The following is a 22,244-nucleotide window of genomic DNA, read 5'->3' as shown; positions in this document are numbered from 1 at the left end:
AGGGGGCCAGGGTTCCAGGGAAAGGCATTTCCTTCAGGAATTGACTAGTACAAGATGATAACACAATCGAGGGCAAGTTATGTACAGTAATGTGATGAGCTTAAAAATCATTCTTGTTTTTCGAGGCATAGTGCCTCTTGAATGGATGGGTATTGCGACTAGAATCTTCGTGTCCACACATCTAACATTTTGGAATAGATGTGGATTTGCCTGAAGATCCCAATCAGATTGGAGGGAAATAGATTATCGGTAGGGAGCATCTGCACGAGCACTAGCTGCAATCTCAGGCTCCCACTTATCACCATTGGAGAGGAGCTTCTCCTTGTTGTACAGAAGCTCCTCGCGGGTCTCGGTGGCATATTCGGCGTTGGAAGCTGGAAGAAAAAAATGTTAGTAATCCGGCTTGAATGTCAATTAAGACGTAACCGGAGGGTGTTGAACTCACTCTCAACAATGGCATCCACAGGGCAGCTCTCCTGGCAGTAGCCACAGTAAATGCACTTGGTCATATCAATATCGTAACGGGTCGTGCGGCGGCTTCCATCCTCACGCTCTTCGGCCTCAATGGTAATAGCTTGGGCCGGGCAGATAGCCTCACAGAGCTTGCAAGCAATGCAGCGCTCTTCACCAGTTGGATAGCGACGGAGGGCGTGTTCGCCACGGAAACGGGGGGAGATAGGACCCTTCTCGAACGGGTAGAAGATGGTGTAACTGGAACATGGCAACGCAATTAGTTGATATGTTTCGATCCATTGATTTTGGATTGCGATCCGCATCGCCGGCAAGGTTGAGTGGGACAAGGACTTACGGTGGTCTGAAAAACTGCTCAAGCACCACGTACATGCCGCGGAAGATCTCTGCCATGAGGAAATATTTGCTGGCCTTGTCCAAGGCAGACTCGGAGCTCTGATCCCAGCGCTTGGGCGGGGGCAGGCGGAACCCGGCCTGAGGGGGTCCCGCTGGGGTTGCTGCGCGGTACGTCGAAGAAGAGAAGTTTGCGGTTGAGCCCAGCAATCCGAAGGGGGTCGGCCGACGGTAGGCGATTAGCCTCGCGACCGAGCGGGTGGCGGCCATGGTTTTGGAGAGGAGAGTGAGGTTGGAGATATGGGGCAATCGAGGTTCAATTGGAGGTGAAGGGGAGCAAGTCTGAGGTTGTGGTTTGCAGGTTTCCGGCTTAGGTCATTCCTTTCTGTCGGGCGTTGATTGGCCCGCAGGATTTTGCTGGGCGCGACCTCACATCTTTCCTCTTCTGCGGCAGCCGTCTTTCCCCAATCTCTACCCGTTTACTCTCCACCATCTCTTTTTAATACTTTAGATCTTTTCAGCCTTTGCGCTAGTCCGATCAATCTACTTCATCATGTTCCGCTCCGCCATTGTTCGTTCCTTGAAGGCTTCCGCCCCCCGTGTCATCAAGACCCCGGCTCCCTTCCACATCCGCAGCTTCCCCATTGCTGCCCAGGTCCCTCAATTCACTCCTCGCTTCGCTCAGGGTATCCGCCTCTACTCCGCCCCTGCCGGTCTTAGCAAGAGCGAGGCCGAGGGCCGGATAGTCAACCTGCTCAAGAACTTCGACAAGGTGCGTCATGTTGTTTCCCCGGAAATCTCGCCATCTATTGGCTATAGACGAAAAACAAATCACTAACTGAATTTGTTTCATGCTTAGGTCTCCGATGCCAGCAAGGTCAGTGATTATCTGTCGGATGCACCGTCGCCACCTCTACATCGCTATGAGCTATGGGAGAGGCGACTGAAAACATTCATTAACTAAACCAATTTGACCTGCAGATTAATGGCACTTCCCACTTCTCGAACGACCTTGGTCTGGACAGCCTGGACACCGTCGAAGTCGTGATGGCCATTGAGGAGGTACGCGCCCGGTTTTCCTCGGAAAAGCATCAATTGCATATTATATGATGGGTATCTAACCGTCTCAACAGGAGTTCAGCATTGAGATCCCCGACAAGGAGGCCGACCAGATCCACAGCGGTATGTTAGGGCTTGATGACCTCGTTATTGTTCGTCAACCAGAGCTGACATGAATATTATGTATAGTTGACAAGGCTGTCGAGTACATCCTGGCCCAGCCCGATGGTATGTGAATCCCATAGCACCCCATCCTCCTTCACATGTGCTGACTTTTTCACAGCCCACTAAATATTTAATTTGAACACCTGGGATCGGTTGGAGAGTCGGATAGAAAAAGAATCGGGATGTTGGCATCAGTGGGGTTTGCTGGACACAGTGACACTCAACCGCCATGCTATTTTGTATGCTGAATACATGCCAGTGGCTTTTCTTTCCTATATCGTGTATATCATTTGAGTGCAATTTATGCAATTTTGAAGCAGAACGGCTACGTAGTGATAGTCACCATATGCGTCTAGACAATTTAGTATATGTTTTTAGCGTAATGACCCTTTGAGGCATCTTTATTGATAGATACATACATATGTATATGTTTAGGTACATAGTTACCTCTATATCTCATATGATTACCATGGAATGTATGGATGTAGTCCTAAGTCTAGTTGGCTTTTGTCTACATGTTTTGGTTTAATAGTGAACACAAGACAAAAACATAGAGTACATAAGCATATCGAAATATAAGAATAGATTGTACGTATATACTAACTTATATTCCCAATTTTTCAAAAAATAGAGCCGTCAAATAGACTCATAACGCGGAGATTGCTAGCCCTTGGGTGTTTAAGCACCCGCCGTTACTCAAAGAGCCACATCACCGAACTAACTTACTTTGAACTTCACCCTTTTCACAACTCCATTCTTTACAGTCGCCTATTCCTCTCGTATTTAGGCGGGTTTAGTTCAGTATACCCGACACTGTATCGTTCTGGCTAAGCCCACTCGGTCTCTGGTTTCCCCTGACACCGAAAGTCCCACTTCAACCGCAGACTTTCGGCCTAAACGGTCCCTCTCAACATCTCACCAACCCAGACCATTCGAACCACCGGCATACAGATAGGAAGCCTTTGGTCATCTCCGGCCATATCTCTCTCCATCCCTTTTTGATCCCCCGCCCAACCCGACCCGATCTCATGGCCTCAGCAGCCGGGGGCTTGACTCGCCGCAGAGGCGCCGGTCGAGTCGCTGGGGCAGACGAACAAGATGACAACCGAGTGTCATCGCCAATCTCCCGAAATGGCTCTGCGACGGATAACCGTGGACCGGAAACGTCCTTTACCAATGCAGAGAATGGCCACAAGATCGCATTCGATCCCCGCGACATCAGCGAAAACGAGGAACGGGGCAAGCAGCCCAAATTGACTCTGATGGAGGATATCTTGCTGCTGGGTCTGAAAGATAAACAGGTGAGTCTTCATGGATATTATCTCATGCCCGACTTTGCTTTGTTCGATTCGTGGTCCGATCGCTGACCTCGCGCCCGCGCCGCAACAGGGTTATCTGTCTTTCTGGAACGAAAACATCTCCTATGCCCTGCGAGGGTGTATCGTCATTGAGCTCGCGCTCCGAGGCCGTATAAGCATGCAGAAGGATTCGTCGCGGCGACGTTTCCCCCTGGCCGACCGCATCATCGAGGTCATCGACGATACATTGACTGGGGAGGTCTTGCTGGACGAGACGCTGAAGATGATGAAGTCAAGCGAGAAGATGAGCGTCAACTCATGGATTGATTTGCTGAGTGGTGAGATAAGCCCGTATAAATTTGGGTTGCGACGTTGCTGACCGGGCCTACTTCTTAGGCGAAACCTGGAACCTGATGAAGATTGGATATCAATTGAAGCAAGTCCGGGAACGACTAGCCAAGGGTCTTGTGGACAAGGGTATTCTCCGAACCGAAAAGCGCAACTTCCTTCTCTTCGATATGGCGACGCATCCTGTGGCCGACGGCGGCGCGAAAGACGAGCTCCACCGACGGGTGCGCAACATTTGCAGTAACCGCACTGTGATTATCCCTCCTAGCCCATGGCTCCCCGAAGACGCAGAATACCGATACCTTCGCTCAATCACCATGGTCTGCGCCGCATACGCCGCAAACGTCCTCGAGAACGCTTTGGTCACCATGAGCCACGAGGCTCGCGAGAGAGCTTTCGCGCAGGTGGATGAATTGCTAGCAGAGTATTCGCAATGGCCGTTTGGCAGGAAGGCCGGAGGTTCCCAGGCCATTGGAGCCAATTTAGCTCAAGTGATCAACGAGGAGATCAATCGGAACAAGGATAAAGAGCTACAGATGGAGGTAAGCTGCACCTCATACCGCGTTCAACACTTGAATGTGCTAACAAGTAAACAGATTGTCGCCGCATGCTTGAGCGTTTTTACCAGACTTGACTCTTTACTCTAACGGAGGTACTAATACACTTGTCTTTTGTTCTTCACGACTTCTTTTTTGCGCCTTCTCTCTCTCACTTGCCTTCCACCTCGGCCACAAAACTTCGGTTTCTTCTTCTGTTCATGTAGTTTGATCTTGTGGGATGGGGCAGAGCGTCGCTTTCTTTTTCTTTCATATGCAGTCATCGGGTCAAAACTTATTCTTGTATGGAATATTTCATTAACTTTGATTTACATCACCCCTTGTTTTCCCTTCTTCTTTTCTTGGACTTGGCTTTTGGGACATGGGCATTGCGAAAGTGATATTTGGCCCAACCAAGTAAGTGGCCCAACACTTTTCCAATTGATAGACAACCATAGGTTGCTTTCGACATCATTGCTCCCTGTGACGTGCTTACTTTTGATATCTCTGTATTAAAATGCATAAACATGACAATCTACGTGAACGCAACACTATTAACCCTAACAACCACCATCCCACCGCGCCGACTCCCCGCCGTCCCAGCAGCCCCAGAAGCCAAAAGATCCACAGCATGCGGAAGATCAACAATAGTAACCTCCCTCCCACGGACCAGACTCTGCTCCACCAGCTCCGCAATCCGCTCCAGAGCCGGCCCATCAGGATTAACAGGCACAAACCGGCTTTTAATCCCACGCTTCTTCTCGCCCAGCACATCCTTCTCAGGAACAAGTGGAGACTGCAGCGCAACCTGGCCATCCACGACAGTCAACACAGCCCCATGGTCCTTAACGACACCGGCAGCATGGGCAGCTCGGAATACTTCGCCACCAGCACAGTCGAGTACGATATCAACCGGCTCCCAGCGGCGCGTGCGGAACACCTTCTCGATATTACACTCTTCCGGCGACGGGAGGTGCGGGATGATGACTATCTCGTCCACCTCCCAGTCCTTCTCGATGATATCGGCTTCGACTTGCGTGCAGGTTACACAGACCCACGGCCGGAACGCTATGGGGAAGAGCGAATCTGCTCGCAGGATCTGCACTGCGATACGGCCGATGTCATTGTCACGGGCGTTGGTGATGAGTACTCGGATAATAGGCGGTTTTGGCTTCCCGTTGCCGTTTGAATTAGTGCCAATTATGCTTCCTAGCAGGCTGCTGCGCCGTCTCGGGCTAGAGCTGCCGCGGCGGGGTTTGCTATTGGCATCGGGATTAGCTGTGGGATCGACTGTGCTCGCAGCGCGAGAGGATGGAGCGTCGGTGTTGCCCGTGATCAGGCTGATCAGACTGTTGCGGCGGACAGTACTCTTGGGATTGGGGTCAACTGTGCTGGCAGCGCGAGCAACGGTTTTCTTGCCACTGGGATTCCCGCTGACGAGACTGATTAGGCTCTCGCGACGCACATTCCTAGGACTGGGGGCGGGATTGACCGCTCTAGCAGCTGGAGGGATGTTGTCAATGTCGGAACCGTTGCCGTTGCCGCTGACGCTGCCACTGGCACTTGTTTTGGGGCCGCCGCGATTCCATTGCCAAACCCAATGCCCGTTCCCACTTCCGTTGCCATTTCCGTTACCATTACCACTTATAGTATGATTTAACAGGCCGCCATTACTGCTTTTGCGGCGTCCGTAGCCATGTTCCCTGCTACCGAGCACGGACTCACGGCGTTGACGCTGCCAAAGCCACCGCCCCGTCCCATTCGCAAACTCATCATCGCCCTCGCCCAACCCGCCAGGCAAGTCGGGATCAAGCCCGGCATACCGAAAAAGTGCCTGCCAAGCCGTCAACGCCGGCAGCGCAAGTGCCGCCGCCTCAGCAAAAGTGATATTATCCGGTTTCAGCGCTAGCTCGGTCTCAGTCGCGACTGCGTAGTCTGCAGCTCCGCCATCACGCGTATAGCTCACCACGCCGAAGACTACGTCACCAATTTTGAACTTCGGGCCTTCTTCCCGCCCCTCGTCGTCGCGCGGCGTGCTGATGACTGTCCCGCAGAGACTGTGCAGCGGGATATGCGGCGTGGTCTTTGGGGGGTTAAGGAGTCTGGCGAGACGGATCTCGTCGTGACAGAAAGCTGCTGTGGCGATCTTCAGCAGGTATTGCTGAGGGGAGGGCTGCGGGGTCGGGAACCCAGCGTCGAAGACGATGTTTGTTCCTTTCTGGCGCACGACGCTACTTCCTGTGTCGGGGGAGATGGCGTCGCTGATTTCTCCTTCCGGGACTCCATCGGATGTGTCGTTGTCTAATCCGTCTGGGGTGAAGTAGAGGGCTCGCATTGACAGTGGTGTGAATGGTGAGTCGTTCAGCGTTGATGAGCTGAGCTTTCCAGCATGTGAAGGGGTTTTTATGGCTTCTGAGGTGCCTCTTGTTGCTCCTGATGCGCGTTTTGAGGGCTCAGATGGCGGCTTAATGTCTTTTGGGGAGCGTGTTGAGGACTCTGATAGACGCTTTGGGGAGTGTTCCACGATGGGCTGCGTGGGGGGTATGTCTGACTGCATAGTATCATTTGGATCTTGATACATCTTCTTAGTTTAAAGGTCTTTGAGACTTCACAATGGTTTCTCATAAGGAAGTTATGGATTTGGAAGTAGGGTCTTCTCTTTTGCCATTTCGTCTATAGATCAGAGGCCATTTCCTAATCGTGACGTAGGTAGGGCTAAGTCAACATCGCCACTTGACAATCCCGAACAATTCCATTGCAATAAACAGCAATTCGATCTTATATTTCTATTTGATTTGGTTTGGTTTGGCAAGAAAATATTGTGTATAGAGTCTGGGATTCATGGAAGATGGATAGTGCGGTAGAAGAAAATCAATGGGTCGACAGATCGCTGCTTGCATCCTCAAAGGTACGGTGGAAATCATAGTCTATCTGTTTGATAGTTGTAGTAAAGGTTGTCTTTGTTTTTGTCATGAAACTAAGCAAAGACCGTTATTCCCTTGCATGTCACGAGGGTGCTGTTTGAAAAGTTCGAAATAGCCAATCCAATTAAATATACACAGGTTATAACATCTATAAGGCCTGGTCCTCCATACCCAGCCCGTCAACAAAATTATACAACTCCTTTGGATCCTCAAAGACCGTCCAAATATGTGATGGCACATACTCAAACGCCTTCTCAAACCTCCCCGGTTCATTCTTCTCTTCCATACCTGCCACATCCTTGACCTTGCGAATAATGATAGCGTGAATCCATTCGGGATACCGACTATACATCTCCGCATAAGCCTCTGGATCCTTCTGCGTCGAGTCCCCTATACAAAGCACCCTCCGACGCGGGAACCACCCCCGAATCTTCTCCAGCCGATCAAGCTTGTACTCCTGCGTCTGCTCGGTAAGCGACTTGATAAGCCCCGTGATATCCATCCACGAGTAATCGCGCAACACCAGCGTGCCCGGGGAGTAGTGTTCATCCAGGAAGTCATGTAGGAAAGGGTAAAGATTATGCGGCGACGCGGAGAGATAAAACCACGCAGGAAATAGCTCGGCATGAACATATTCATAGAACTCCGGCATACCAGCGATAGGCTCAGGGATATCCGCAAACGTTGTGCGAATCACTCCCGTCGGCTCAGGCGTCATAGTACGCTTGATAGTATCGTCAATATCCGAGACGACCAGCCAGCCCTCAGGCGCGGCAAAGGTTGTGTTCATCGACACAGCCTCGTCGCCGAAATCCTGCAGCCGCGGCTGCACAAATTCCCCGTCGTACATGCCCACTTCGCCCATATCAACCGTTTGGCTGACGATGCCGTTGCGGTCGGACGGGCCCAGTCCGTGCGACTGCGCCCGTGGCGATATGGGTACATGCAGCATGACTGTGCGCGCTGGCGACACCTGGTCAAGGAAGGGCTGGACGCGCTCTGCGATGCGTTGGCGTGCTTCGTCGTGATTGCCCACCTCGCCGTCCAGCCCGATATGGTCGGCGATCGCGGCGACGAGATTGCCCGCGTCTTTCCGCCCTTCTGTTTCGAAGATATAGGCGACTACTTCGGCGTGCCAGCACAGATGATTCTCGTCGGCATCCTCATTTACCGGCTGGTACGCTGTATTGTCTAGCAGCCATACGGTCTGCTTGTGTGGCTCTGCTGGTTGTGCGAGCGGGTTCTTGGGACCAAGAAAAGACGAGAAGAAACTTATCAAGGTCGAACCGCGTTTTTCTTGTGCTGGTGTTGGAGACGTGGGAGTTGCTGCCTCATGGACCTCCTTTTCGGCCTCAGCGACCGACAACTCGTCTGATTTGTGAGGCATGATATTGGCGACCTTGCCAGTTTCAAGATTGAAGGCTTCTATGATAGAATAGTAGTGGAATTAATCTCGAGAAAAATCCCCGAAAAGCACATGTCAGGGCGTAAAGTTGCGAAGAAATAAAAGAAACTCATCAGGGGTGAGGCGATCATATAGGGCCCCCGTTAGTGCCATCCGGGGTGCTCTTCAGCCAAGAGCCTCTATTCCCACCTGATCTTGTCTGCCTTTGACGACACTCGTATTGGTGTCATATTTGAAGTGAATACACAACATTTAGGGGGGTGACAGGGGCAGGGTCATATCAGTTGTCAGTTGGTCAGGTCAGGCGAACGGGGCATTGCCGAACTTCTGATGAACTTGGTGAACTTCATGACTTGATGAACCTGGTGATCTGAAGTATAGCCTCGAGGCGATTTCAGTAGAGGATTTTAGAGACTCTGAAGATATGAAGTTCTGTTTTCCAGTCATGTGGGTGAATATTCCATTTTCGTCTATTTACATGATCTCATACAATATTCATCCCATTTACTACAGCCCTCGAGGAAAAATTGGACGGACTGAAATTAGACTATGAATGCTCTACGGCCCCCGGAGGAGAGCCTACAATTATCTCGAATACTAAGGCCAGAATCTCCATTGAATCTTCACCATGTATCAAGTCTATATTTAGTAACAACCTGGTTACCTTCTATGAGATCTATTATCCAGACATATCAGATCATTCCTGCAACGGAAATCCGTATCCGACCAACATAGCAGGCTCACCAATGCTATGGTGCTGATAACTGCAAGTAGAAATAAAGGTCAACTGCCAGGCCAGCGAAGTGGGAGAAAAAGGAATTACCTGAGGACGCCAACAGCGCCGGGGTCGAGCATCAGAGAAAGAGGGAACTCCATAGGATATCCCAACCAGCGCTTGGTAAAGGCACGGAGCAAATGTCCGTGTGCAACCAGCAGGATATCAGAAGGATTCTCTCCGTGCATATTGTCCTTCTGGATCGCGCGAATCTCTCGAATGAGATTATCAAGACGGTCTGTCACCTGTTGCGCAGACCTGTATTGACCTGTCAGGTATACTCGATCGTAGGCGACTGGATATAATTCGAAAGGATTTCTTTTTGGAAAAGACTTACTCTCCATTTTCGCAGCCGTCTCTCCAGATATCCCACTCGCTCTCGGTATCCAGACCGTGCTCCTTTCTCAGGGCTCGGATTTCCTTAGTCAACAGACCTTCATACAAACCGTAGTCCCACTCGGCGAGTCTGTCTGTCTCAGAGACCTTATGCGCATCATTAAGCGCCTGCTTATCGGCATCAGAGAAAGCAATCTCGAACGTCTGAATCGCTCGCCTGCGAGGACTGATGTAAACATGCGCAAGTTTGGCCGGGTCAATCAATTTGCCAGATCCGACGATCATCTTGCCAGATGCATTGACTTGGTTGACACCATCTTGAGTGAGCTCAAGCTCCGTGATTCCGGTGTACCGTCCGTTCTTGGACCATTCCGTCTGCCCTAGACTATAGTCAGACTACGGAAAGAAGATATTGACGTTCTGGAACATACCGTGTCGGTAGAGGAAGACACGGGGTGTGCTGGAGTCTTTATCGGGCATTTTGGCCTATGTTCGAGGGTGTCCTAAGGGTTGCTGAAAGTGGATTGCGGGATTGTGGGAAAAGTGGAAAGGATTTCCACCCGGTGAGTTTGAGCTTCACCCGCCACGTGTACTAGCTCAAATGAGAAGTAGATTATTGATATTTATTCTATCTATTTTTTTTAAATACGAGGTCGTGTAAAAGATAATTGCTAAATGGGAGCTGATATCTATGACCTTGGAGGCGCTTTTGCCCCGCCATCGCGGGGTTCAGTGCTTTTATAGAACGGTTTTATAAGTGAACGATGTCTTGGATAATATTAATCTTCATGTGCATTAGACCTAGATATATATATATAGATTTAGTCTTTTATAGCCTAGAATGGATAGTTCTGGGTTTTCAATTATCTATGCCGCTAAACGAGCACTGAGATACTCATAATATTCTATTGAATCCCTCGATCCAGTAGTGCCTCACCGATAATCCCTGTTGAACAATGCAGATATATATGCCTTTCTTTGTCTTAATTTACCATATCGAAATGCCCCTTTGATATAGGAAACAAATATTATATGGGGAGTGATAACTAACACAATAGCAATGACTCAATAATCAACTTTCTTGTCTAGATTATCTCAGACAGACATGTATACGGAGTACAACGTTGATATATATTGCATAGATCATGATCCCGTGAATACCTTGCATATCCGGTTCAATTTTCAGAAAAAGATTTCATTTTAGCCCTTGCATGATCTAGGTCTTCGTTTCCTAGACGTCCCACCAAGGTCTTTATTATGATTGTCCCAGCAAGAGAAACACAAGCCTAACCAACTTCACATCTTGAGCCGATAAATCAGATTGTATAATTCATTAGCGGCACAAAGCAAGACTTGAGCAGGCAAGTCGCATGTGAACGAATCTACAGAGCGAGACTAATCCTAATTTATAGCAGCCGAGGAGGTTCCAACAATGCCTTCGACAATTTCACCCGCCTCATCATCATCATCATCTCAACATCGAAACGCCCTTAGATACACTCCCCGTCGGAAGTATCGACCTAGTCGAGCTCCCATTCGTCCGGTCTACACAGACATAAACCCGTTCATCTGCCTCACTTCTTCACACTCGTTAACGCATTCTTGGCCCAAACATCATGCAGTCGATTGCCCGCGATGTCATCGGCACCATAGCGTCAGTTTCTGCGGAAAGCAACGGCAGTGAGAAGCATTTGAGCTTGGAATCTTGATTTGGGGTATAACATGATTATAAAATGGTTAGGCTGGGTAGCAAAAAGTGACACGGATGTTGAATGTAATTCTTTGTTGAATCTACTTTTGATTTAGTGGAAAAAAGAGAATGAATATTTCAGCGTCGGTTTTGCAGAGAAAAAGGCCTATTGACGAAGAAAAAAAAGGCTTTGCTTAGCAATAGAGCAATATATACGAGAGCCATTGAGGGTTGTTATGTGTAAAGACGGAAGAACTCTTGTTTCAATAGAGTGAAGTGAGCTCACTTATCAAGGAGAGACTGGATTTCAAGGGTGATGAGGGTGGGATAGAATACAATCGGAGACAAACAACTATCACTCGCTTGAATTATAATAGACACGGACATGTTGAACTGCAAATCCTCCATCTTTGTTCGATTCGATTGTCTGTGGTCGGTTCTATATCATACCAGCATTAGGCTGAGACGATAGGATCAGAATAAACATGCTGGCTTACTCCGGGATCCCTCCGTGACATGAGATTCGCATTCGACAAGTCTGATATTCTTCAGTAAACGACTAGTTCGGCTCATGTCGTTAGCATCGCTCTCCCCACAGGCATTCAATGCTGCCCTTATCATCGGGTACATCTTCTCCTCTTCTGTCCTAGTCCCAGAGAGAGGCACATTCTTCACTGTTTTTTGTGAGATATTCAAGCACCAAAGCGATCTTTCCATTTTGTAGCTCAAGATCGCCAGCGAGTTTTCGTTTCTGTGCTTCAAGTTCGAGGATAGCGCTCGTTTTTTCGTCAATTATGCCTTTCTGTCTATCGAACTCCAAGAACATCGTGCTGGAAATGTTACCGAAGACTTCCCTCGTCTTCGTATCTTGCTGTCCTAGTGCATACGATATTCTGGTCTGTTCCTCGAGATTCCGAAGCAGCATTCCTTTCTGCCACTCAAGGTCGGTGATCATCTTTGCCTGTTTCTGGAGCTGGTATGCCATCCTTGCCATGTTATAATCAAACTGGCCCACGGTTTCTTTGTGGTGCCGTACAAGGTTGTGGATGGTGTTCTCCTGCTCCTTCATCCCATGTTTTAGCCGTGAATTTTTTTCCTCGTACTTCTTAATCGTGTTGTCCTGCTGCGATGACGTGGGTTCCTTCGATATCCCGATGTCATTAATCATGCATTGCGGATTAACTGCAGATTCTGTCCATTTCGGCTCTTTGGGCAGTAAGCGGTTCATGCTGTTCTTTTTCCGTGCCATCTTTCTGTTTTGCCCGTTGAGCTCAACGATGGCCGTCACGTCTAATTCGTTGATATGGGCTGGGTTCAGTGTTTGGTGGACAGGTGTCGCTCCAGTGAGTGAGAAATATTATTAGATTTGTTTAAGTGAGTTGACAAGTTCTTGTGAGTCTTGAGTGTGGTGATTTCTGTGAGTTGATCTGAGGGTCTTGCAAGGTTATATTGGTGATCTTGCTCCGATTCCAAATTTGGCCGGGAAGGCACGACTATGTCCTTTGAGACCACACACTATGATTTTAGGAACTAAACCAACCTTGGAAGAAAATAGTGAATTTGATATGTGCCAGCCATGGATGATACTTGATTCTTTTCCCTTTCCGGTGAATATGGTCCGTCGCTCGCCGAGTACAAAGTAAAGCAGATATCGTTGTAATGAGTCATGACACATAGTATTTGAAGGAGCGGATATAGTTGCATAGGTCGCGTAAAGAAAACTTGGTGATCTCGTGGATTACCGAGGCGCACTTTCAGAGAAATGAAACCATCCCAACGGCGAGATAGCACGTGGCAATACTACACAGCAGAATGCCGGACTCAATTTGAAGAATCAAGTGCACTTGCTATGGCAGTACTCGCAAAGCAATAAAGCTGTCTATGTGCGTTGCCAGGGGAGAAATCACCAAGAGACTCCAGAAAATGGTGCTAGCTCTCAGAGCAAGAAGCTAACCAAGACTCGTTAAGTGGATGGGCAATTGATGTACAATAAGCCTCACTTTCACCATTTCTTCGGGGCAGAAATCTCCGCCCGAGAGAACGAGGCAGAGACAGTCTCGCTCCCTTTCCGCTGCTGAATCGCTTTGATTCCCGTGCGGTCAGTGACCGTCGTCGCATTAATGATATTGTCGAATGCCTCGTCCTCGCTTCCTTCTGAGCCGGACTCAGCATCTGAGTCGACGTATAGCTGCTCCGGCCGAGAAATCTTCTCCGGCTGCTGTTTTTCCTCCTCTTCCGGATTCTTGAACGCTTTAGAATTGAGAATCTTGCGGCGGATCTCGGCCATTTGCTCTTCGTCTTCGGAATCATCTGAAATCGCGAATGGATCCTTGTCCTCATCTTCCTCTTCGTCACTGCCCGCATTTTGGTCATCTTCGTCTCCGCTTTCGTCGTCCTCGTCCTCATCAGTTCGTGCGGGCAGACGATTGGTGTTTCCTTTGGTCCAAACATCATCACCTCCATCGACGCGACTATCTTCGTATTCGCGTTCGATCTTGGTTAGCCATTCCTCTTCCGTCCTCTTCACATCCTCTTCTGTTTCGCAGGCGGCATAGCGCGCCAGAAGTTCTTGATTAATTTCCAAGAAAGTTGGCCCATAGCTGAAATGTCTGAGTAGATCTTCCGCCCATTCTAAGCGACCGCAGATGGCGAAGCAAGCGGCGAGCGCTTCGACGCAGTTCAGACGCCATGGTTTGCCGTAGTTAACCGTGTTGGCGGCGATAAGGTAGGGAACTATGTATAGTAAGCATCCCATGAATCCAGTTCATCATTGCCCAATTCTTATCACATACGAAGTCGTTCGCATTTTCCGCCGATCCGTGACCATGGCACTTCCTTGACTCGCACCCAGGAGCATTCCACCACGGCAGCACCGTGCTGCTCCATGATATCCTTGTCTGCGGGAGAGATAATTCGCTTGGCATTTGGACTAGTCGATCGTCAGCATGCAAGCTAAGATAACCAAAAAAGCACTGAGAAACTGCGAAACATACGAGACAATCACGCCGGGGTGCCGCTGGCCTATGTGAAGCTCCCGCATCAGACCGAGCCTCATCAATCGCTTCCCCGAGCATCGCTTAGGATCACAGTGTCCCATATCCCAGCAGGCAGCCTTGTAAGGAGGCCTCGAGGAGGTTGCGCCCTCAACTTCTTCATCACCGCGGGGCACTCGGGGGCGGGGGTTGCTGAATTTCTTGCCTCCTCGCGCGAAGTTGTCTTTTTTGTGGCGGACCATGGTGAATGACGAGGTCGAAATCCCAGAGTATTTTCAAATACTCTGCTTGGAGTATCTTGAAGTATTCCCTGGTGGTAAATTAGTGATTGAAAAAAAAAGATCAAGGCCAAGCACAAGCGCCACACGTGCAGTCTAAACGGGTTCTCCGCCCGCATCCCCGTCCGCGACTGTACACATCTCCTCTAGAATCTTGTACTTTCCTGTACCTCCCTCTTTATCCGGCTAATACACTTCCCCTCCTCATTCCTCGTCCACCGCCATCCTGGAGGCTGCATCTGCACGAATGGCGGCCAGGGACCGCTTCGGGGTCTACGCTGAGCCAGGCGCTTCGCCGTTGCAGCGGGCAATCCGTGAGTTCAGTGTTGAAATAAATGTGACACAAATGATTCATACTGATACTTATCTACAGGAAATGCCTGCGATCCTCAAAACTACGAACCGAACCTGGCCCTGAACCTTGAAGTTGCGGATCTAATCAACTCCAAGAAAGGCAATGCGTAAGCGAAACACCCAATGTTGTATGGCTCACACTCATTGATTCACTTCTCAGGCCGCGAGAAGCCGCATTGGATATAGTTCATCTCATCAATTCCCGAAATCAAAATGTCGCATTGTTGGCGTTGGCGGTACGTGAGCTCAAGTGACAGCCGAGGCGGGGGAGACTGACAACCGCGGTTTCTAGCTACTCGATATTGCCGTCAAGAACTGCGGATATCCATTCCATCTCCAGATCGGTACGAAGGAGTTTCTGAATGAATTGGTTCGCAGGTTCCCCGAGCGGCCACCCATACGGCCTTCCAGGGTCCAACACCGCATTTTGGAGTCGATCGAGGAATGGCGCCAGACTATCTGCCAGACATCGCGCTATAAGGATGACCTAGGTTTCATTCGGGACATGCACCGTCTGTTGCTTTATAAGGGATATATGTTCCCGGAGGTCCGTCGAGAAGATGCTGCGGTCTTGAACCCAAGTGATGTATGTGGCCCCCATGGTATTTTCGGAGTCGAATTAACGTTGGCTAGAATCTCCGCTCAGCAGATGAGATGGAAGAGGAAGAGAGGGAAGCACAGTCTGCCAAACTCCAAGAGTTGATTCGGAGAGGCACTCCTGCCGATCTACAGGAAGCGAACCGGCTCATGAAGGTCATGGCAGGATTCGACAATCGGCATAAAACCGATTATCGAGCAAAGGCTGCGGAGGAGGTTGTTAAGGTGCAACACAAAGCCAAGATTCTGGAAGAGATGCTGCAGAATCAAAAGCCCGGGGAGCCTCTCCCAGAAGGCGAAGTTTTCGAGGTAGGTGATAAAACGTCCCGTGTGTTGTTTGCCGGTTGATAAGTCTCTGACGATCTTACCAGGAACTTGCGAGTGCTTTGCAAAGCGCTCACCCCAAAATCCAGAAAATGTGCGAGGAAGAATCGGATGATCCCGAGGCCGTCCACAAGCTATTGGAGATCAACGACAGCATACATCGCACAATCGAGCGGTATAAGCTAGTTAAGAAGGGTGATCTGGATGCTGCATCTCAGATTCCCAAGGGTACACTGGGCACTACGACTGGAGTCTCAACAAATGCGAACAATGAGCTTTCTCTTATCGATTTCGACCCGGAGCCTGAACCCAGCTCCAACGGTAACGAGGCCGGGCCATCCCACGGTGGGAGCTCATTGGAGAATGACCTACTCGGTCTTTCATTAGGGGGACAAACTCCCTCCCCTGGAGGTGGTATCTCTCTCGGATCTTCCAGTAAGTACCTCGGCGCAATATACCCCAAAGCACCATCACTTACCAATACCAAAGTGAACTTCCCGTCCATGTCAGCAAGCCCAACACCGCCTGTTACATCACAACCTCAGCAGCATGCGCCAACAGCCTTCAAACCCAATTATGATATCCTTGCTTCTTTGAACAGTTCGCGACCTGTCTCTCAATCTCCCACGCCCGTCATGGGGGTCTCGCCCCAAGCCCAGTCCAGAGCGACCCCGCCATCAGCGGCTGATCCATTTGCATCGCTCGTCTCTGCTAGCCCACGGGCAGTATCTGGTCCCTTTCAACCGCCGGCGCAAAGCCAGCCTGCTCCCGCTCCGTCGTCATTGCTTGACCTGATGGGAGGCACGAGTCCGTCTCCTCAACCGCCGCGGCAGGCCGCTCCAGTGGAAGATGATGAGTGGGATTTCGCATCCGCATTGCCAGCGAGCAATGCGCTTCCATCGACCAATAAGATTCAAGTCCTTAACTCTCAGCTCCATGTTGACTTTGCTGCGCGCCGGGTGCCGACCCAGCCACGCCAGATCCATGTTGTAGCTATATTTTCAAACACAACCAGCCAGCGGATTGGAGATCTCCATTTCCAGGTCGCTGTAGAGAAGGTAAGCTATTTGCCACTAATGTAGTTCAGTTTTTAGATGAGTTTGCTGACGATGAATTAGTCCTACACGCTACAGCTTCGGCCGCAATCAGGCCGAGACATTGCACCCCAGCAGCAAAATGGTGTCCAACAGGAGATGCTCATCGACGGAGTTGATGCTGGGAAGGGCAACTCGGTCAAGATTCGATTCAAGGTGTCTTACAAGCTTGGCGGCGAGGCCCGAGAGGAACAGGGGATGGTGCCGCCGCTGGGAATCGCGTAAGAAGCCAGATCCCAGAAATTTATTCTGCTGTTGTGCCTCCAGATCTGTCTGATGAGAGTTTGCCTGAGCGGACAATCTAGCATTCACCCCGTTGAATGGTCTAATCTGCGCGGCATCATCGGCTGATTTGGGCCTTTCTCTACCTTTGTTTGCTCTCCTTTTCCCTTGGCTTTGCACTCATTGAGAACTTAGCGTCTTTTACCTATTCATGCTGTTTATAAACAAGATTTCATTTGCAATGGTTTTCTTTCGTGGCGAGGGGACGATGTGCTTTTGGTAGACTTACTGATTGTTCGCAATGATGCACATATGAAAGTAATAGGAACATACCAATGAACCAATCCCTGTCGTCCATGAGAGCACGATGTCCTTGCTATACTCTATCCTACAGCATCAAGTTTCCCAGTACGGTCCTAGCCGAGTAACCACCGCGAACACCGAACATGAAGAATCAGCCCTAACGCCAAAACCCATGTGCCAAACACGTTCGTCGTATGCACCCCGAATCAAAGAAAAAAAAAACATGAAACCACAGAAAATCAAATCCGCCGAGATTCCCCCTGCATAGCTCCAGCGCTCGCGCCACCGCCACCATGATATAGCCAGCCACAGATTCCCTTCTAGGCATGTATGCCTGCAGATCTCAGCGCAGCGCCCTCCCACTCGTCCTGGCGGAAGTGTGCGGCATGAGCTGTCGTCGGTTTATATTGTGGCTGCTAGTGTGGGGTTCCTATGGAGCAGTTTCTGACCCCGATCGTTCTCCGAGATCTCTGAACTAGGCTTCTGGAATCTGGGGATTGGCTATTGATCCTGAGGGTTAATTTTGATCTCCCATGTTGAGATTTCATGCCAATGCATGGATGTGTGCTCTGTCGCGATGATACGGATACGTGTACGTACATACACATCCTGTCCTCTGTCCGTTGGACATAGATATGGACGATCAGCGGGGTGATCACCGGGTACCCCACTAGTTACGTTGTAAACTGGGATATCTTCATAGGCCAGTGCAAAGTAGTTAATCGCTAACGATAAAACTCCAATTCGTGAAGTGTCATGCCAATCAGCGTCAGACAAACTAGGGCTTGGTAGAGAAATAATGAGGTCGGATGATATCGGACTGTGCGTGCAGTGGCGACATCGGGGAGGACATCTGGAAGGGCTTGAAGCGGCCTAGTCTCGGCCGGGTGAGCTTAGGTAACTCGGCTTTAGACCGGTGGCGAATCCCCCGATATCGTGGGCTTTAAATATGGCGTTGCTGTCTATGAGATGAGGGTAGATCCGGCAGAATACATATGTCCGAGGCCAAAAGGAGGAATAGGAATCGGGAGATGTTCTAGTGAGCAGGGATTGAATAAGCCCATATCTTGTATTGTGTAGGATGTTTCAGCTAGTGACGGTGATCAATTGACTGATCAATTGGTATGTCTCGGAACATCATGTATGATGTTTAACTGGCATGACTGTTTGGTTTATGCCTTTCGTGCTTTGGTTTGTGCTAATATCCATGGATGATTCTACGCCTCGCGACAATTGACTTAAGCGAGGTATTTTGTACCAAATTATGGTTGATTTGAGACCTCCTTCCTATATGAGTTGCTGGTGATCTTTCGGGAGTATGCCGGCAGTTAATTGATGCGTCGGCGGCTATTAGGGTCACATAGTGGTATTACGCTACGCTAATTGGAAATGCTATACTAGGTAGGTACTATGTGGGAGCCCTAGGGCCTAAGGCAACCCGCCCAGCGCTGCAGGTGCGCCGAGATACGCCAAGGAAGTCCCCATTTAGGAAGGAAGAAGGAGAACTTCATATTCAATGGAAACCTCGTAATTTTCGCTTGGTACTGTCCAGATCCTGAACCAGGGGTTTCCGTATAAAGCGTCAATAACATCGGTCAATAGCAATTGCCTTATACTCGCCAAGAGGTGATCGGTGTTATCCGAAGTACTGTAACCTTATCATAGATCTGATGTTCTCCAAGGTAGGTGTAGCCTTGAATTTCAGGTTTCTTTTGAAGCCTTCCTAATCCGGCCATCACGTGGTATGATTCTCGTGATGTCGAAGACACTCACAGGGAAAAAAAACTTCGCCCTGGAGATGACAGTCCACGCTTCAGGAAAGTGATCTGCAGTGATCCCCGATAGAGTCACATCTATCAGAACACATCTATCGGGATCTGTCTGGAGTAGAGTAACGCCCCACTTCACAGCGAATGGTCTAGACCCTTCAGGGCTAATCTGGAAAGGAAAATTAATTTGATAACTGCACATCTGGTATGCTGCATATTATTTACCTGGAAAAGCAGGAAATAGTCTCCGGGAAGAGGGGCCATGAGTGGCACCATCTCTCGCCCATTCGTATTTGGCTCCTCCGTAGTGGCGCTCTCGAGCAGACTAGCCTAGAGGAGAGGGACGGGGCAACCATGGACCGAGCGGCCGTAAGTTTTCCAAGCGCCCAAACTATGATCGGCTCGGATCCGTGGTTCTGGCCCTTAGCTTGGGTTTAACGCTGACGGGTTTCCCCTCAGCCTTTTTGGTATTTAACTTACCGTCCCCCTCTTCTCCGGTGGCCAGGCGATAACACTCTTTCCTACATAAATCCACCTCCTCTACTAGGTACCATGTCCAGGATGCCGCTGCCAGATCTCGACCAGGATATTACGCCTATCCCCCGCTCGCGGGAGGAGAACCAGGAGAGGTATGTAACTCGTATCACGGAGGGGCAGAACATGCACCCTAACCATTCCCCAGAGCCTTTATTGCTGCGTCACGGCGCAAGGATCGCAGCTTAGATGCTCGGCTGGAGTCTGCCAACCGGGCTTCTATGTTGCATAAGAAGCGCACGGGCAAGGCATTTCACATCACCAAGGATATCGTGGAGAAAGAGGCCATGTATGAAGAGGTCGATGAACGGTATCAAGAAAAACGGATTCTCATGCTGCAACGCCAAAACGAGCAAATTGAAGAGCAGTTCAAAAACCATCTACTGGCCGCCTTTGCAGCACGCGCTCAATTCAACAACTCCTCTATCCACAGCCGGCGAGCCAGCCACATGACCCCGCGGCCATCACTCAGTGGAGTCAATGGCGGTCCACGGAAGATGAGCTTGGATTTGTCTAATATTCGCTCGTCCTTCTCCCAGGGCCCAGGCTCAATGGCAAGCCCAATGCCAACGGGTGATGGCTATGTCCTATCACCTACGGCGTCGTACGACCCGAGTGCCCAGTCCTACATGGCCAGCATGAGCGGTTCCCAGACGCCATACTCCGACATGTTCTCTGCACCGACAGGGAACCAGTCTGGGCAGATGCCAGCCTACATGAGCCAACAAGCCTCCGCCCCGGGCTGGAACTCCCAAGTACCCGCATGGGCGCCCATGCAACAGCAGAACCCAACCCCTGCACAAACGCCCACCGACGCGCAGGCCGTGCAGATGTGGCAGCAGCAAATGATGCAGCAGGCTCAAATGCCTGACACGGCGACCCAAATGCATCAGTTCCGGGATCGCCTTGCGTCCGCACCAGAGTTGCCTCTGCAACACACGGCTCCACCGATTCCCTCAGCATCCATCTCAGGCCCCACCGGCCACCATCCTACCCACGGTCATTCGCGCGGCCAGTCCCATCCATCGAACAACTTGCACAAACTCAATCTGCTTACTCAGACCACGAACCTTTCCCACTCGCAGATGGCTCCTTCCAGTCTCAGCTCTCCCAGGATCGAGGCTTTATCAGCGGGCACTCAGTCTACTCCGGACTTCTGCCCCACTCCCAACACCCCGCTATCGCCGACAGCGCATGCTACGATGTCGCCCGGTGCGAAGTTCAACAGTGATGGCATTATGGTCTCCCATGAGGAGATGGATCCTGATTTCACGGATTTCAGTCAGTTTGCGTTCCACTTGGGTAACTCGAGTGTTCCGCTTTCCGACCGTGATCAGCCTTTTGCCTTTGACGATCTTCTCGCTCTTGATGATTTCACCAGCGTCTCTTGTTAACTTCATCTGTCTATCATGCCTATTATGATCTATGATACCTGATACCTAGGTACTTATTTTTCTTTTGGATCTTTCGGAGTTGGGTCTGTCTGTATATTGGGTGGCTTTGCACATTTGCTGTATCTTTTTATTATCTTCTCGTATCTTACATTTAATATCCTGAACTGGAGTCAGGGTTGATGTCTGTATGTATCGATTGCTCTTCCATTTAAATTTTACTATACTACACATGAAGAGACAAAATCCAACCACTTATCTTCTTCATAAATTTCCCTAATTTCCCTAATCCCTAATTGCCCTAGTTCTATACCCAAATGTTGCATCCATCCGCAAACAACCTCGCCAAGTCCGCGTCCTAATCCGGGGCTGCTCCACCATCCCTAATAACTGCGCGATTATTGGCATCTCATTTTCTTTTCTGGGCAAAACCTAGTCCTAGACTCTATACTCCATCGGGCCGTGCCAGTAGAGCTGTAGCTATAGCTATAGCTTTCCCCAGTCCCACATTACATGGAATGACTTTTTTTGCGTTTATCCTTCTTAACCAGAAACCAGAATTGCGTCTGGTGTTAGCTTTCCCTAAATCCTAACTCTTGTGTCCACGCACTTTCTCCCTTGAAAATGCCGCATCCAACTTCACCAACCGCACCCTTGGTACTCCGTAGTATTGTAATTCTCTAGCCTTACTACGTGGGTCTAACACAAACCCGCCCAGGTTCTCGCCTACGTACCTAATGTCATTCCAACGATCAGACCATCCTCAACTGTGGAACCCCTCGGCTTAATTTCTATGCTGTCACTCATGACCAGCTATTCATTGAATATGGTTATACGGGATAGAGTAACTACTAGTACAACTGTGCTAGCGTAGAGTGTGATACGGTAGTTATCTTAATACTACTCACTTATCATAGCAGCAACTATTGCCATTATTACCAAAAATACAGTACAATACAGTATCCCCGATTCCCTGTTTCCCACCCCGGACCCTGGACCATGACCCAGTATATCTCAGGCCAGGCCTTGCGTGCTAGATAGAAAA

General features: G+C 49.8%; 10 protein-coding genes across 10 annotated transcripts; 4 read left to right on the top strand and 6 right to left on the bottom strand.

Moving 5' to 3' along the window:
• Positions 1-243: 243 nt before the first annotated feature.
• On the bottom strand, positions 244-1,074 carry N7518_001074 (NuoI/complex I 23 kDa subunit family protein; the record flags this gene model as incomplete). The annotated part of the gene is made up of 3 exons (XM_057182002.1): positions 244-374; positions 446-711; positions 809-1,074. 3 exons carry the CDS (start codon positions 1,072-1,074, stop codon positions 244-246), a joined length of 663 nt encoding a protein of 220 aa, XP_057047352.1.
• Positions 1,075-1,357: 283 nt separating this feature from the next.
• Positions 1,358-2,154, top strand: acpA (acyl carrier protein; the record flags this gene model as incomplete). The annotated part of the gene is made up of 6 exons (XM_057182001.1): positions 1,358-1,576; positions 1,664-1,681; positions 1,786-1,866; positions 1,938-1,986; positions 2,053-2,091; positions 2,147-2,154. 6 exons carry the CDS (start codon positions 1,358-1,360, stop codon positions 2,152-2,154), a joined length of 414 nt encoding a protein of 137 aa, XP_057047351.1.
• A 902-nt stretch (positions 2,155-3,056) lies between these two features.
• On the top strand, positions 3,057-4,321 carry N7518_001072 (GOLPH3/VPS74 family protein; the record flags this gene model as incomplete). Its single annotated transcript, XM_057182000.1, has 4 exons — positions 3,057-3,329; positions 3,418-3,664; positions 3,723-4,216; positions 4,271-4,321. 4 exons carry the CDS (start codon positions 3,057-3,059, stop codon positions 4,319-4,321), a joined length of 1,065 nt encoding a protein of 354 aa, XP_057047350.1.
• A 424-nt stretch (positions 4,322-4,745) lies between these two features.
• Positions 4,746-6,791, bottom strand: N7518_001071 (uncharacterized protein; the record flags this gene model as incomplete). Its single annotated transcript, XM_057181999.1, has 1 exon — positions 4,746-6,791. The coding sequence occupies one exon, from the start codon at positions 6,789-6,791 to the stop codon at positions 4,746-4,748; it is 2,046 nt and encodes a 681-aa protein (XP_057047349.1).
• Positions 6,792-7,282: 491 nt separating this feature from the next.
• On the bottom strand, positions 7,283-8,521 carry N7518_001070 (phosphatidate phosphatase App1 family protein; the record flags this gene model as incomplete). Its single annotated transcript, XM_057181998.1, has 1 exon — positions 7,283-8,521. One exon carries the CDS (start codon positions 8,519-8,521, stop codon positions 7,283-7,285), a length of 1,239 nt encoding a protein of 412 aa, XP_057047348.1.
• Positions 8,522-9,236: 715 nt separating this feature from the next.
• On the bottom strand, positions 9,237-10,130 carry N7518_001069 (uncharacterized protein; the record flags this gene model as incomplete). The annotated part of the gene is made up of 4 exons (XM_057181997.1): positions 9,237-9,303; positions 9,363-9,572; positions 9,652-10,030; positions 10,082-10,130. 4 exons carry the CDS (start codon positions 10,128-10,130, stop codon positions 9,237-9,239), a joined length of 705 nt encoding a protein of 234 aa, XP_057047347.1.
• A 1,856-nt stretch (positions 10,131-11,986) lies between these two features.
• On the bottom strand, positions 11,987-12,568 carry N7518_001068 (uncharacterized protein; the record flags this gene model as incomplete). Its single annotated transcript, XM_057181996.1, has 1 exon — positions 11,987-12,568. One exon carries the CDS (start codon positions 12,566-12,568, stop codon positions 11,987-11,989), a length of 582 nt encoding a protein of 193 aa, XP_057047346.1.
• Positions 12,569-13,342: 774 nt separating this feature from the next.
• N7518_001067 (ribosome biogenesis TSR3 family protein) lies at positions 13,343-14,575 on the bottom strand (the record flags this gene model as incomplete). The annotated part of the gene is made up of 3 exons (XM_057181995.1): positions 13,343-14,073; positions 14,133-14,269; positions 14,334-14,575. The coding sequence occupies 3 exons, from the start codon at positions 14,573-14,575 to the stop codon at positions 13,343-13,345; spliced, it is 1,110 nt and encodes a 369-aa protein (XP_057047345.1).
• Positions 14,576-14,858: 283 nt separating this feature from the next.
• Positions 14,859-17,205, top strand: N7518_001066 (VHS domain protein; the record flags this gene model as incomplete). The annotated part of the gene is made up of 7 exons (XM_057181994.1): positions 14,859-14,925; positions 14,985-15,072; positions 15,126-15,201; positions 15,258-15,551; positions 15,599-15,871; positions 15,934-16,944; positions 17,005-17,205. The coding sequence occupies 7 exons, from the start codon at positions 14,859-14,861 to the stop codon at positions 17,203-17,205; spliced, it is 2,010 nt and encodes a 669-aa protein (XP_057047344.1).
• A 2,630-nt stretch (positions 17,206-19,835) lies between these two features.
• N7518_001065 (uncharacterized protein) lies at positions 19,836-21,202 on the top strand (the record flags this gene model as incomplete). The annotated part of the gene is made up of 2 exons (XM_057181993.1): positions 19,836-19,903; positions 19,957-21,202. The coding sequence occupies 2 exons, from the start codon at positions 19,836-19,838 to the stop codon at positions 21,200-21,202; spliced, it is 1,314 nt and encodes a 437-aa protein (XP_057047343.1).
• Between the last annotated feature and the right edge of the window lie 1,042 nt (positions 21,203-22,244).

Source organism: Penicillium psychrosexuale (genome assembly GCF_028828465.1).
Source record: "Penicillium psychrosexuale strain IBT 29551 chromosome Unknown utg000001l, whole genome shotgun sequence".
Lineage (NCBI taxonomy): Eukaryota > Fungi > Ascomycota > Eurotiomycetes > Eurotiales > Aspergillaceae > Penicillium > Penicillium psychrosexuale.
Note: the sequence above shows the minus strand (reverse complement) of the source record. Positions and strands in the feature narration are given on the sequence as shown.